A 14,295-nucleotide genomic window follows, 5' to 3' on the forward strand; every position below is an offset into this window, starting at 1 on the left:
TAGCATAATGTGCTTTATTAAAATCTGTATTTTAGAGCTGGGCATGATGGCATACTTACAATCCCTCCACTAGCAGAGACTGAGACAGGAGGATCAAGAGTTAGAGCCCAGTTTGGGCAACTTAGTAAGACCCTGTCTAAACACAAAGAAGGGCTGCGTTGCAGTTCGTCATTAAGGGTCTTAGCTCAATTCACAGTACTGAAAAGAAGAAAAGAAGACTGGAAAAAACTAAATACTTGTTTGTATTTTATCCATATCACCTAAAAAGTGAAAAAATGAGTGTGGATTTGGATTTGTGGCAGCCCCATCCCCTGGGCTCTCACAGTGTCCTGTGCCAGAGCAAACTGTGACCCAGAACCGTTGCCTGGCCTCTGCCTATAGGATGTCACCGCTGAAGCAGGTTGTGCAGTGGTAAACACAGAATGAAAAATTGCTTTGTGAACAGGGATGAACAGTGCCCGCCTGGCAAGTGTGAGGTCCTGAGTTCAAGCCTGGGTATGATTTCTAGTGTGCTCAGGTACAGAACATTGTAGCTTTTTTGTGTCTCCCCCCCTCCCGCTGCCAAAGGTTATATAATTTTTGTTTATGGGCAAATAAATATGTAAAAAATATTAAACATTACTGGTCACTGGGAAGATGCAAATTAAAACAACACTGAGATTCCACCTCACTCCAGAAAGAATAGCCATCATCAAGAAATCAACCTATAACAAGTGCTGATAGGACTGTGGGGGGAAAAGGAACCCTTCTCCATTGTTGCTGGGAGTGTAGACTGGTGCAGCCACTGTAGAATAGAAGTCAGTGCGCAGATTTCTCAAAAGACTAAAACTGGAGGTTCCATTTGACCCACTATTCCTCTTCTTGGTATCTTCCTGAAAGAATTAAAAGCATCATACCACAGTGATATATGCACACCTGTGTTTACAGCAACACAATTTGTAATAGCTAAATCTTGGAAACAGCCCAAATGCCCATCAACTAATGAATGAAGTTGTGTTTTTTTTAATACAATGAAGTACTACTCTGCCATAAAGAAGGATAAGCTTCAGACATGTCTAAATGGATGCACCTTGAGACGATTCTCCTAAGTGAAATACATCAGACACGTGTAAACACCACATTGTTTTTCTGAGAAACCAAACACATAAATAAGGACCAAAATGTATAATAGACACTGGGAAATGGGAAGAAAATATTCAGATGGGAAGGGAAACAGGGTGGGGGGAGGAGAAAGAAAAAAAGGAAGGGACAAGGAAAAAAAGAAAAACAAAGCTTTTGTGAGTAAGGAGAGGAAGAGGAGAGGAGGGGAATGAGAATAAAAGAAACAAGATACATCATAAGCAGGTACAAACTCCCTACGAGGAAGGTGATCATTATTTATATCTAAAATGTACCAGTAAAATAGAAATAAAATGGGAATTTAAGTGAAAAACTTTGGTTTGTTCCTGCACAGCCTTGCCTGGGAGGTTGCACAGACCCCAGATCTGCTTCTGGGGAAGTGGGCTGAAGGGTGAGGGCTGGAGGCTTGGAATGTGCTTCCTACCCACTTCACCTGTTTGACCTTTTTGTCCTGCACAGAATGGGTGATTGTTTTAAATCCTAAATTTCAGGTGTATTTTAAAATAACATACTGGTAAGTTTTATTCTTGGTACAACGATAACTTCCATTTTCCCTTTAGATTCATTAGTCAAGTCTCAGTAATTAATGTGTCATTTTGGTAGAAAGACAATGTATATTTAGCTTTTAAAAAATTTATTTATTGATTGATTGATTACAGTGCTGGGAATTGAATACAGGTCCTTTATACTGAGCTACTTTCTCAGCCCTTTTTTGAGACTTGGCCTTTTTTTTTCCTTCTTCAAAATTTCGAAACACATGAATCAGGGGGCAACAATGGTACATACATTGTGCATTTTCATCCCCAGATCATTCACCAAGAGCACAAGACATCTACATTCAATTGTCTAAACAGTACCAGCACAAATCTTTCTCTTCAGTGAACTCAGAGAAATCAGTAGTATAACTAGTTGTTTTTTATATACATATGCATATGTTGTTTTTTTCAGCTTCTCACACTAGGGAGACAATTAGTTTATTCTTCTTTATGGCTGAGTAGTATTCCAGTGCGTAAAAATATCACATCTTTTTTTATCCATTCCTCAGTCAGTGGGCATTTAGGTTGTTTCCAAGATCTACCTATTATTAATTGTGCTGCTATAAATACGAGTGCACGTGTATCGCTGTAGTGTGATGTTTTAAATTCTTCTGGGAAGATACCCAGAAGAGGAATAACTGGGTTGAATAGGACCTCTAGTCCTGGTTTTTTGAGGAATCTCCATGCTGATTTCCACAGTGGTTATACCAGTCTGCATTACCACCAACAGTGGAGAAGAGTTCCTTTATCCTCACAGCCCCTCCAGCATTTGTTATTGCTTGATCTCTTTTTCTTTTTCTTGATTTCTTGAAAATAGCCACTCTTTCTGGGGCAAGCTGGAATCTCAGTGTTGTTTTGACTTGCATCTTTCGAATGACCAGTGATGTTGAACATTTTTTCAAATATTTATTTGCCGTTTGTATTTGTTCATCTGAGAAGTGTGTATTCATCTCAGATGCCCATTTTTGGATTGGGCCTTTAAATCTGGGAAGACTGATTTTTTTTTTTTAATTCTGTATATATTCTCGGTAGTAATCCTTTGTCTGAGGTACAGCTGGCAAACATTTTCTCCCACATGGTGGGTTGTCTTCATTCTGTTGGTGGTTTCTCTTGCTGTGCAAAAACTTCAAGAGCACTCTCAACAATTCCCAGTTGTTGATTCTTGTGATAGTCCTGTGCAGGTGGGGGTTTGTTCATAAAGTCTTTGTGTGGACCAGTGTGAGACCTAGTCTTGCTAAGTTACCCAGGCTGAGCTCAAATTTGTGATTCTTGTGCCTCTGCCTCCCAGAGTGCTGGTATTACAGGCTTGCTGCCATGCCTGCTGGATTGATTTATTTGTTTGTTTGTTTGAGGGGGATTGATCTTTTAAACTATTACTTTATTCCATGGATAGAGAGTAGGCATGGTTTCTGTTAATTATCTAATAAAATTTATGCCCAAAAATAAGGCCAGATGATGCCTCATGTTTTAAGATGTGTCTCTGTTAGTAATTCCAATAGAGAGCATGTTTTTAAAACTTAAAGGCTGTGACATTCATTAGATCTTAGGTATTTTCAGTAATTGTTTTTGTTTTAATCATTGGGCATTTTTTCTGTTACTTAGATTAGTGTTTATCTTAGCTTTTTTCCTGAAGGGAAATAAAGTGTTTTATGCCAAGAATTAAAGCACCTAGGCTTCTACTGATGCTTGGATTGTTTTACAAATCCTGTAAAAATGTCACTGCACACGAGCCATGAGAGGAGGCCGCTGCTGTAGCCGTCACCCGTTCGCTGTGGAGCTGGAGGAGGCGTGGAGAGGCCTGGAGGACACAGCACGGTCCTCAGGATGGTGATGAAACAGGACAAGATGATGTTCAGCAGTTCTGCGGTAATCTGACAGTTGATCCAGCAGGCATCAGTGTTTTGATCCTTGCTTGGAAGAGAGCAGCAACCCAGTGTGAGTTCTCCTAGCAGGAATTCATGGACAGTGTGAGAGAATTAGGATCCAGAAACGGCTGTTACCTACTGAAACTTAGTACTTATGGAAGACTTAAAGTCTTAGACTAATGGAATAGATTTTCATCGGGACATCATAAAGGATCAGTACCAAAAGATACTTGGAATCTTCTTTTAGACTTGAGTACAGTGATTGCAGATGACATGTCTAATGATGACAAACAAGGACCGTGGCCTGTTCTCATTGATGACTTTGTGGAACTTGCATGTCCTCCAGTTGCTAGGACAAAATGTACAACAGCACAGCACTAAAAGAACACTTTAGAATGTACATAGTCCGTGCAATAAATACAATGGAAAATTCCTCAATTTCTGCTGGGTAGACTGAACTGAAGATCGACCCTCACTATTCAAACAGTGTTGAGAAAAGAATACATCTTGAACTGTATTTATTTCATTCTTCTTGGGCTTGTCTTTTATTCTGGTCTACTCCAAACATTTATAATTCCAAAATTGTAGATTTCATCTGAATATCTGTGGGCCAGCCTACTTTATTCTCTCTTAAATCTTAGAAGCTTTATGGTGATGATTCTAAAGTTTCCATTTTACATAAAGCCAGAATGCTGTCTTTTTTTAGAAAACATTTTTAAACATAATGAACATTGCAAACAGTGTGTAAAAACTTCTTAAATATGCTTTGGGCAAGTTGCAAAGACTATGCAACTGATAACCATTTCCATTGAGAGTGATATATTTAAGTGTAGCAAATCTGGAATTGTGTTTTGGTTTGGGACAATTTATTTTCCTAGAATATTACTTGTTTTGCTATAGGTAGATCTGATAAATGTCAGAACAAACATTGTGGAAATTTTTAGGATAACTTTGTGGCTACTTGAAAAATATGTTGTGCGTTAGACTGTCAGTTTCAAAAAGATCCCACAGAATTAGTCTATATTTCCTTTACCCTTATTTATATGTAATGGTCCTACCTAGAGCTTTTATTTAGCAAATGTCTGTGTTATGTTAGATTCTACTCTTGACTACATATGTACCATATAACTGGATATCATTGTGCTTTTGAAAGCATGCCTATAATTCTAGCATTCAAGAGCCAAGCAGGAAGATTGCTGAGAGTTTGAGGCCGGCCTGAGCTGCATAGCAAGAATCTGTCTCAAAAAGGAAAAATAAAAAAAGGAAATGCTTATATTCCTATCAAATAAGTTACACTATTTAATTTGTTTTAAATTTTTATACAATACAGTATTCTAAATTTTTCTCTTTTTTTTTGGTACTGGGGATTGAACTTACAACCTCGTGCTTGCCAGGCAGGAGCTTACACCACTGAGCTAAATCCTAGGCTCTAAATTATTCTAAATTTTTAAAAAATGTCTTTTATCTTCTTCAAGTGGTCTCACTATTAGAATTGTTCATTTCCAGGCTGGGGATATAGCTCAGTGGTAGACTATATGCTTAGGCCATAGATTCAGTCTCCAGAATCAAAACAAAAATTTTTTTAAAAAATTTCTATAAGGTGCGGACCATAGAACAAAGAGCTTGAGTTATGCAGACTTGGATTATATTTTAGAATGTGCCTGTTAATCTCTCTGAGACTCATTTCCTCTTGGATGGGCATGTGTATGCACAGTACTTATGTTTAAGCCCAGGGCCTTCACTCTGAGCTACATCTCTGGCCCTTTTTTATTTTTAATTCTAATTTTTAAAAATTTTTAAATTTTTGATCCTTTTGAGACAAGAGTTTCATTATGCTGTTCAGGCTGGCCTTGAGCTCACTTTGTAGCCCAGGCTGGCCTTGAGCAATCCTCCTGCCTCAGCCTCCTGAGTGCTGAGATTACAGGCATGCACCTCCACGCCTGGCCTTCCTTTTTTATTTTTGAGACAGGGTCTTGCTAAATCATAGCCACCTAGGGTAGGCATGAACTTGTGTGATTCTTCTGCCTCAGCCTTCCAGTGTGCTGGGATTATAGACATTGTTTGTCTGTTTACTATCCTCCTTTCCCCCAGCTTCAGTTCCTCATTTATAAAATGGGATGGTGACTAACCCAGCATTCAGTATTTAGGTCCTTATGTGGTCTCAGAAGTGACCCCGTCTGGACAGTGATTGTGAGGTCATCTAGCCAGAACTGAGGAGTGGTTTTCACCCTTCACGATTCTTAGAGGCTTCTGAGAATCTGAGGCTTCTGTCATGTTTTCCCTCTTTCCCTTTGACACTAGCTTTCACACTGGGGCACTGGCTACCAGGTGCAAGGAGACAAGAATCAAAGGATGGGAGAGGACCACATAAAGCGTGCACTAGCAACTGTGTTTTGTGGGAAGGGAGCCTGTATCTCTGAGGCGGGGAGTAGTGAGCCACTGATTATTTTCTGTGTTTCAGGAACCATTTGTAACCCTGGACCCCGGAAGTCTATGTCTAAGCTGCTTTACATCCGTCTAGCGCTCTTTCTGCCAGAGATGGTCTGGGCATCGCTGGGGGCCGCCTGGGTAGCAGATGGTGTCCAGTGTGACAGAACAGTTGTGAGCGGCATCATTGCAACCGTCGTTGTCAGGTGAGGCCGTCTCTTCCAGTGTCTTCTCATCACACATGCACTTGAAATGTGGGTGGACTCACAGCTCTGAGGGAATGCGACAGAGAGCCTCCTTACAGAGCTAGATTTGGACCTCACTGACTCACTTATGACATTCAGACACATCTGTTCGGGCATAAATAAGTCGTCTTCCATTATCCATCCGTGGATGTTTTTTCTTCCTTTCTGGGTTCTCAATTTCTTGCATTCTCTTTCTTCTCCTAAGAAGGAAGAAAACTAAAGACTAAAGTAAGGGCAAAGCAGAAGAAAAGATAAGTGGAGCGTCAGGACAAGTAGTAGTGCTCTAGTGAGGCTTCAAGGAGGATTTTACGTCTTCTGGGCTCAAAATCTTAGAGATACAGTTCCGTCTCTTAGAGTTACGAATAAGGAAACAGGCCCGTGTTGTAGCCACCCGGTGGGTAGCAGAGTTGCCTCATGAAGGTGTCTTCTTAGCAGCATAGTATCCAGGAACTCACAGGCTTTGTGCATGTGGACCAATCTAGAAATATGAATGAAAGACCTATCAGAGTGTCCCGCAGTCCATGCATTCTTATAGTTTTACCGGAAGAACCCTGAGGCATGGTGGGAGAAGGGCCTGGCTCAGAGTCAGGACCTCCCACATAGCGCCATGTTTCCTTTGTGACCCTTATTTTTTGTAGGGCCTGGGTTGACTATAAAGAAGTTTCTAGAAGCCACAGTTTGCTCACCTCTTCCAGATTCTGGGAGCTCTGTCTTCCTGGGTCCAAGCACCTCAGTTGAGACACAGAACTAGCCATGAAGCATGCGTCTCAGGCTGTGCGTGGGGCAGGGAAGCCCCGGTCACCAAGCCTTTCCCCTCTCTCTTGCAGTTGGATCATCATCGCTGCCACTGTTGTCACCATTATCATTGTCTTTGACCCTCTTGGGGGGAAAACAGTTCCCTATTCCTCTGCTGGTCCTGGTCACCTGGATAGTCACGAATCAAGCCAGTTACTTAATGGCCTCAAGACAGCAGCTACAAGCGTGTGGGAAACAAGAATCAAGTTGTTGTGCTGTTGCGTGGGAAAAGACGATCACACTCGAAATGCTTTTTCGAGTACGGCAGAGCTTTTCTCAACCTACTTTTCAGTAAGCTGAGGGGGTCTGATCTGGCCTCTTTCTGTTTCCGTGACTGCGTCTTATGTGGAAATGAGCACTTTCGCTGCACTTTGAGCTAATTTCCCTCATCATATAAGCGACTTTTGAGAATCTGGAACCCCTGGGTGTGGGGTTGGGGGAGGACAGTGTCCGGGATGAGCGTCATGGGGGCCAGTTAATGTCAAGGGTCATGGTTTTTCAGACCCTGTCTTGACTCTTAGATGCATCTGTTCATTAACACCTGTTCATTACACTCCCTTTTTAAAGAAACTGAATAGTGGAACCTGTACATTTGGGGACTAGCACATGTGCACACACATATACCATACGTTCTTGGTTGACACAGCCAGTACAACATAGAGGCAATGTTGTGCATCTCAGATAGCAGTTTCCTAGATAGAGATGGTAGCTTTTTCAGCCAGGAGTGCTGATGTGCTGTTGCAATCCCAGCAACCCTAGGAGGTGGTTGCAGAAGGAGTGACAGTTTGAGCCCAGCTTGTATGACTCCATGAGACCCTGTCTCAAAATTAAAAATTTTAAAAACAGCCAGGGATGTAATTCAACAGGAAGAGTTCAATCCCCATGTTAAAGGAAGGAAACCCCTGACTTAGTGGAGTGTAAAGTGTCATTATTCTAAAGCAGTTTCTTGAGCAATTTGAGAATACTTGTTTTTGTTCATATCCTCTGTGTTACTTTTGTCTTTTCATGCGGTGATCTCGGATAAACTGCTGTTATTTTCTACATTGATACCAGGCATGGGGGAATGGTTCTGACAGTCTGTATCCCTTCCTGTCAGTGTGTTGGTTCCTTGTGGTGTCTGACTTTGGAGTGTTCTGGGCCAGCCCCATTAGCTCAACGCCAGCCGTAGAATCAGCTTCCATGTTGGGATTAGAGAAGTGTATTCCCTAAATCTGAAAGGGTTGCTTTATCTTTGTTCGAGGAAAAAGAGAAGCTAGCTATTCTCAAAAAAAATTTTTTTTTCACTTCTCATTTCTTTTTTATTTTTATTTTTTTGAGACAGGGTCTTGTTATGTAGTTTAGGCTGGCCTGTGAACTCTTACGTCTCAGGCTTGTGATGCTCTATCTGCCTCAGTCTCCTAAGTGCTGGGATTATAGATATATACACTGTCATGCTCAGCTCTAAGGATTTCTTACTCTACATCATAGGCCCAATGGTTGGTATACAGTCTTTTCTTATGAGCTAGAAGTACCTTTTGGTAATAGAGGATTTCTGACAATTCCTTAAGTATCCTGAAGGAAAAGGGTAAGGTCAGGCTCCAGAACACTAAACGTGGCTTTACTATCTTGAGGTTTGAAGTGTGTGCTGTATCCAGGGACATGTTCAGCCTCATAAATCGCTAGTGTAGGCTATGTTTCAATAAACCATCATAGCACCTAGAGAATTGAGCTGAGCTGAAATTGTACATTACTAAAAATATGGATGGTTTGGTCATTTATTCTCCATTGTTACAAAAGATTTGAAATTAATTAGAAATAGTTAATTTACTTAAAGTGGAATTTTGAGATAAGGACCCACCTAGTAGATTTGTCTGAGGATAAGACATGAGAAAAAACTGAGCTCAAATATAAGAGGAAACTTGTGAGGAAAACACTTTTAAAACTGCCTTTGTATAATAAAAATTCTTAGTGTATATGAATGCTCACTTGAGAACTGTAAAAGTAAATCATAAAGCATTCCTGGGCAGGTTTCATGCCAGGCCATTACACTTTCCCATGCAGGACACAGATCTAGTGCCCAGTGACATTGCTGCAGGCCTGGCCCTTCTCCATCAGCAGCAGGACAGTATCAGCAGCAACCAGGAACTGGAAGAAGTGACCAGCCACTCTTCAGGGCACTCCCAGGTAAGCCCGGATTTCTCGTGGATTGTGCAGTTTGGATGCACTTGTGTAGATCTTCAAAAAAGACAACTCACCAAGAGGGATTTGAGTAGCACTTGGGTCAGAATCAGTTTGTGGCCTTGTGGCACATGTGTCAGGTGAGGCAGGTCAGCAGTGCCTGGAGCCCAGGTGGTGGGAGCTTATTCCCGAACCAGATCACGGTGCATTATATTTTAAAATCCTTCTGCTTTAGGAAATTCACTGCTAGGTTCTGTGCACCAGGAAAATTCCTTGGAACTTTAGCCCCCCCAGATGTATTTCCTTTTCCTCTATGGGTCTGGGGAGCTTCACTGGATGGGTAAGTTTCTGCCTATAGATTTGTATGTTTCTGAGAAAATTGCACAAAGGATGCATTTTATTTCTTTAATCTTTAAAAAAGCACAAAATTCTTGCCACATGCCTGTGTTGCAATATGGAAATGTGCTAATGCTTTTGGTAGGAAGTACAGAATCATTTTAGCAAGAGTCAGGAATCATTACAGAAGCCAGGCATGGTGGCACATGCCTGTGATCACAGCACTCTGGGAGGCAGAGGCAGGAAGATCATAAGTTTGAGCCCAATTTGGGCAACTTAATAAGAGCATGTCTCAGAATGAAAAATACAGAAGAGTTGGGGATGCACCTCAGTGCAAAAGCCCTGGGTTTAGTCCTTAGTGTTAAAAAATAACTCAATCACTAGGGTCTTGCTGTTACCTTCCTCTCACTGTATTCCTGGAAGAGTCCACTTGAGTCTGTGTTGCAGTGCCAAAAGAATGAGGAATTGGAGTTCAGGTTTAAGATTTTAGTGTGTTTATCCTCCCCAGAATGAGTTCCCCTAAATAAAAAGCTTTTTTTTTTTTTCCTTCCAGGAAGCTGAACTGGATGCAGAATTAGAAAACTGCCATCATTATATGCAGTTTGCAGCAGCTGCCTATGGGTGGCCTCTCTACATTTATAGAAACCCATTTACTGGGCTGTGCAAGATTGGTGGTGATTGGTAGGTTGCATAGTGGGAGACCTCCATGACCACATTTTGCTTTAAATAGTTCCATATAAATACATTTCAAAAGCTTACAAGAGACGTCTGACCTAAGTCCTTTATCTGTCTAAAGTCTCCAGTTCTGATTCATTTTGTCATATGTGCCGTCCTGTGATATACAAAGTATGTGCACTTTGTAAACACATTTTCCTCAAAAGGACTTGAGATTTAGTTGTAGACCCCTTGCTTCTTTATTTCTAGTTATTTCAGCCTAAATTTCTGAAGAATGATATTTTATATAACTCCAGTAAAATTGTCAAACTCAAGAACTTTATCATTAATCTTTAATTTGTTTCCATTTTTGGTGGCACTAGAGCATGAACCCAGGGGCATCCTACCACTGAACTACATCCCCAGTCCTTTTCATTGTTGGTTTTTTTTTTGTTTGTTTGTTTGTTTTTTTAATTTTTTGAGACAGATCTCACTAAGTTGCCCAGGTAAGACTTGAATATGTGATCCTCCTGCCTCAGCCTCCTGAACTGCTGGGATTACAGGTGTGGACCCTTGAGCCCAGCACCTTCAACTAATTAGTAATTTCTGTTCAGCTTTTTCCGATTGCTCCAGTAATATCCTTTTTTGCAGTTTTCTTTGATCCAGGATTACACTTTGCATTTAGTTGCCCCATCTCCTTCAATTTGGAGTTCTTCATCCACTTCCTATCTTTCATTGTTAACATTTTGAAGTGGTCAGCACAGGCATTTTTAAAAATTTTTTTTTATTTGTTAATACTGGGGATTGAACTCATCACTTGGCTCTTGCCAGGCAGGTGTTTATGCAACTGAGCTAAATCCCCAGCCCAGCATAGGCATTTTGAGACGATTCTTCTATCTTCCTTACCTCAAGCTTTCCTTGTAGTTGGACCCAAGTGTTGAGCTTTTGGCAGGAGGTGCTTTGGAGGAGCCCAGTACTTCCCATCAGAAGCATGGCGCTGGTTTGTCCTCCTGGTGCTGTTAACACATCACTTGGCTGAGGTAGCAACAGCAGGTTGTCATAGAGGCAAGCCCTTCCTTCCTCATATAATTTAAGAGGTCCTCTTGGAAAAAGTCCTTCAAGATCACTTAAATATCAGGACCTCTCCAAACTCACCCAGTTCTTTGTCATGTGAATCAGTTATTATTAAAATGGTTACAAAAATGATTTTTTCCCCAAATTTACCATTTCTTCTATATTATTTATCATTCTGCCTTAAAGCAGAGCTTTCCGTTTCTTGCTATGTACTATCAATATCGATATGTAGGTTCTGACCTTATTCAGCAGTTATAATGTATTACTGTTCTTTCATTGTTGTTGTTTGTTGTTTTCTTGAGACAGGGTCTTGCTTTATAGTGCAGGCTGGTCTTGAACTTCACAGTGTAGTCCAGGCTAGACTTGAACTTGTGCTGATCTTCCTGCCTTGTGCTGAGATTATATTACTGTTCATTTTATAATGAATATAGTATTTGATGTGCAGAGTGTCCCTGATTTGGCCTTGCACCCAGCTGCTGGGGAGCTTTTGCTATGTACCTATTACTTTTTGAGAACTTTTGGTTTTTTTGTTTGTTTGTTTGTTTTTTTCCTCCCTTTGTTTTTGGAGACAAGGTCTCCCTGTGTAGTTCTGGCTGGCCTTGAACTCATTATGTAACCCAGCCTCACCTCAAACTCACTGTGGTCCTCCTGCCTCAGCCTCCTGAGTATTGGGATTACAGAGTTAAATCCTTTTGGAGGTGGGGCAGGGTTAAGACACTGTTTTGCTTTATGGTTCAGGATGGTCTTCAACTTACCATGTCACCTACGCTGGCCTTAAACTCACAGTGATTCTCCTCCTTTAGCCTTCCAAGTGCCAGGAGTACAGGTGTGGACTACCACACCTGCCTGACCTAAGATTCTGCAGCCTCCTTCTGTGCTTTCCCTACACTCCATTTTCAGTGCTCCCTCTCCTTTTGGTGTGAGCTGTGGTAATCAGAAGCCAAGAACTAGGGGCCAGGTATGGGTGTTATTCCTGGGGTGTTAGTGCGTCTTGGCCTTTTCAGTGGACCGAGTGGGAGGTAGAATAACAATTGTCGTGTGATTCAGCCCAATATATATATATTTCAAAAGGCATAAGTTTGGTTGGGGACAGTTCTGCACACCTGTAATCTTAGCTGCTTGCAAAGTCAAGACTGGAGAAGAATGAGCTCAACCTGGGCAATGTACTGAGACCCTATCTCAGCAAACAAACAAACAAACAAACTAAAAACGGCCAGGCATGGTAATGTACCCCTATAATCGTAGAACTCGGGAGGCCAAAGTAGGGAGATTACTACTAGTCTGAGGCCAGCTTGGGCTACATGGGGAATTCAGAACAGCCTGAACTACATAATGAGACAGTGTCTCAATAAATAAATAAATATCATGAGCTAGAGACTTAGAGTTGTAGTTTGGCAGTAGAACACTTACCTAGCATATGTAAGGCCCTGGGTTAGGCCTCTAGGACTACCAAAAATAATTGATATCTATTGATGCCTTTTGATTTTTGTTCAATGCCACAATTTTTCCTTACCTTCTGCTATATCCTGTTTATGTCCATTTTGTCCCTCAGAGAGAACTGGCACCCATATCATAAGCAGTGAGTTAGGTACATATGCTCAGGCTCCAGTACTCCCAAAGTTAACCCAGCACTGCTGCCAAAAAGCTATGTCTGAAGAACAGTTTATCATACTCCAAGTTCTTTTTGTTTTTAGACTTGGAGTACTGTGTCTGCAGGTTACTGAGATGAGTCTTTATATTGTTATTTCTTCAGAATACTGTTGCTAATTTGAAGGAATTTGGTTGTCCCACTTCAGTAAACATTTGGTTTTAGTTTCTCTCTATCCTTATTCATTTCATTTAGTTTTGAATATGTAAAGCTCTGACATAATGCTAGAAGTCAGATGCCGTAGTAGGAGGTACACACAGGAATGGTGTCTTGTGAGTAGCCAGGCTGTCCTGGTAGTTGGCAGTGCTTGCTGGGAAAACACGGAGGGCAGATGGATGTTCTTGGGTAAGGGGCGCACACTGACACTCTTCCCTCTTTTATAGTTGTAGAAGCAGGACAACAGAGTATGAGCTGGTGGGAGGTGATCAGGCCAACTGCCATTTTGGCTCCATCCTGCATACGACAGGCCTGCAGTACAGGGACTTCATTCACATAAGCTTTCATGACAAGGTATAGTATCAGTCAGCAGCTCTTTACTAATCCTGGGTCCTGGGGTCCTTTGGGATTCTGAGAGGAGTTCTGAATTATTCTTCATATAATTCAAAGATACATCTTTACCCCCAAATCTTGATCTTGATTTCTGGGAGTTTACAGACCCCCTTGAAGCCCACACAGACCCATGGATCCAGTTAAAAACACAGGTTTTGATCCATGTTTGGAGGTATGCACCTGAGACCTCAGCATTTAGGAGCCTGAGGCAGGAGGGTTGTGCTTTCAAGACCAGTTTGGACTGCATAGCGCAAGACCTTGTCTCACAATCTCACAAAACCAAAAAAAGGAAAAGAGAAACAACCTAAGTTTCACATAAGATGAAGCAACAGGGTTTTCTCAGGAACACTACGCTGCTATTTGTGCAATCTGATCTTTGCAGAGAGGCAGCAAACTGCATAAGAATCATCCCCACACAAGCTTCTGTTTTGGATCTTGGGCTCTATGTGTGGCACGGGTCTCATATTCTGGAAGTACTGCAGTGCCCCGGGAATGTGATGAAGCTGCAGAAGCCGGCTCTGTCTCAGCTTCCATGGCCGTGCCCAGTCCTGGGCAGCAGCTCTCTAGGCCATTCCCAGCCCCGGGACCCAAGAGCCAGTAGATTAGAAAAGTAGTTCTTAGCTTTTGCTGCCTGATGGGATCACCTGGGGAGATTATAAAATACCTAACGGCCACCCCTGGATCCTTTCTGCCACAGTTCTTGGTAGGTAGGACCCCCACTCAGAGCTTTAAAAGCCCCCACTGTAGCTGGCGTTGGTGACACATCTAATCTGTGGAGCACTCTGGGAGGCTCAGGACAGAGGATTGCACATTCAATCAATCCTAAACTGGGCAATTTAAAATCACTGAGCAAGGCCCTATCTCAAAAGGCCTGGGGATGCAACTTAGGG

The 14,295-nt window shown here is 41.7% G+C and overlaps 1 protein-coding gene and 1 non-coding gene across 3 annotated transcripts in view; both read left to right on the forward strand.

Moving 5' to 3' along the window:
- Daglb (diacylglycerol lipase beta) overlaps positions 1-14,295 on the forward strand; it is a 32,262-nt gene that overhangs the window by 6,490 nt on the left and 11,477 nt on the right. For both annotated transcript variants that reach the window (XM_063234139.1, XM_003470036.5), the window contains exons 3-7: positions 5,982-6,153; positions 7,020-7,278; positions 9,028-9,150; positions 10,034-10,161; positions 13,240-13,366. In XM_063234139.1, coding sequence (XP_063090209.1) covers positions 5,982-6,153; positions 7,020-7,278; positions 9,028-9,150; positions 10,034-10,161; positions 13,240-13,366 — 809 coding nt within the window. The remainder of the gene's footprint in view (positions 1-5,981; positions 6,154-7,019; positions 7,279-9,027; positions 9,151-10,033; positions 10,162-13,239; positions 13,367-14,295) is intronic.
- LOC111756946 (small nucleolar RNA SNORA42/SNORA80 family) lies at positions 280-411 on the forward strand. The gene has a single exon (XR_002791340.2). It is a non-coding gene; the product is annotated as a small nucleolar RNA SNORA42/SNORA80 family (small nucleolar RNA).

This window comes from Cavia porcellus, unplaced genomic scaffold (assembly GCF_034190915.1).
Source record: "Cavia porcellus strain 051 isolate PalLab524CR breed Dunkin Hartley unplaced genomic scaffold, mCavPor4.1 scaffold_23, whole genome shotgun sequence".
Classification (NCBI taxonomy): Eukaryota; Metazoa; Chordata; class Mammalia; order Rodentia; family Caviidae; genus Cavia; species Cavia porcellus.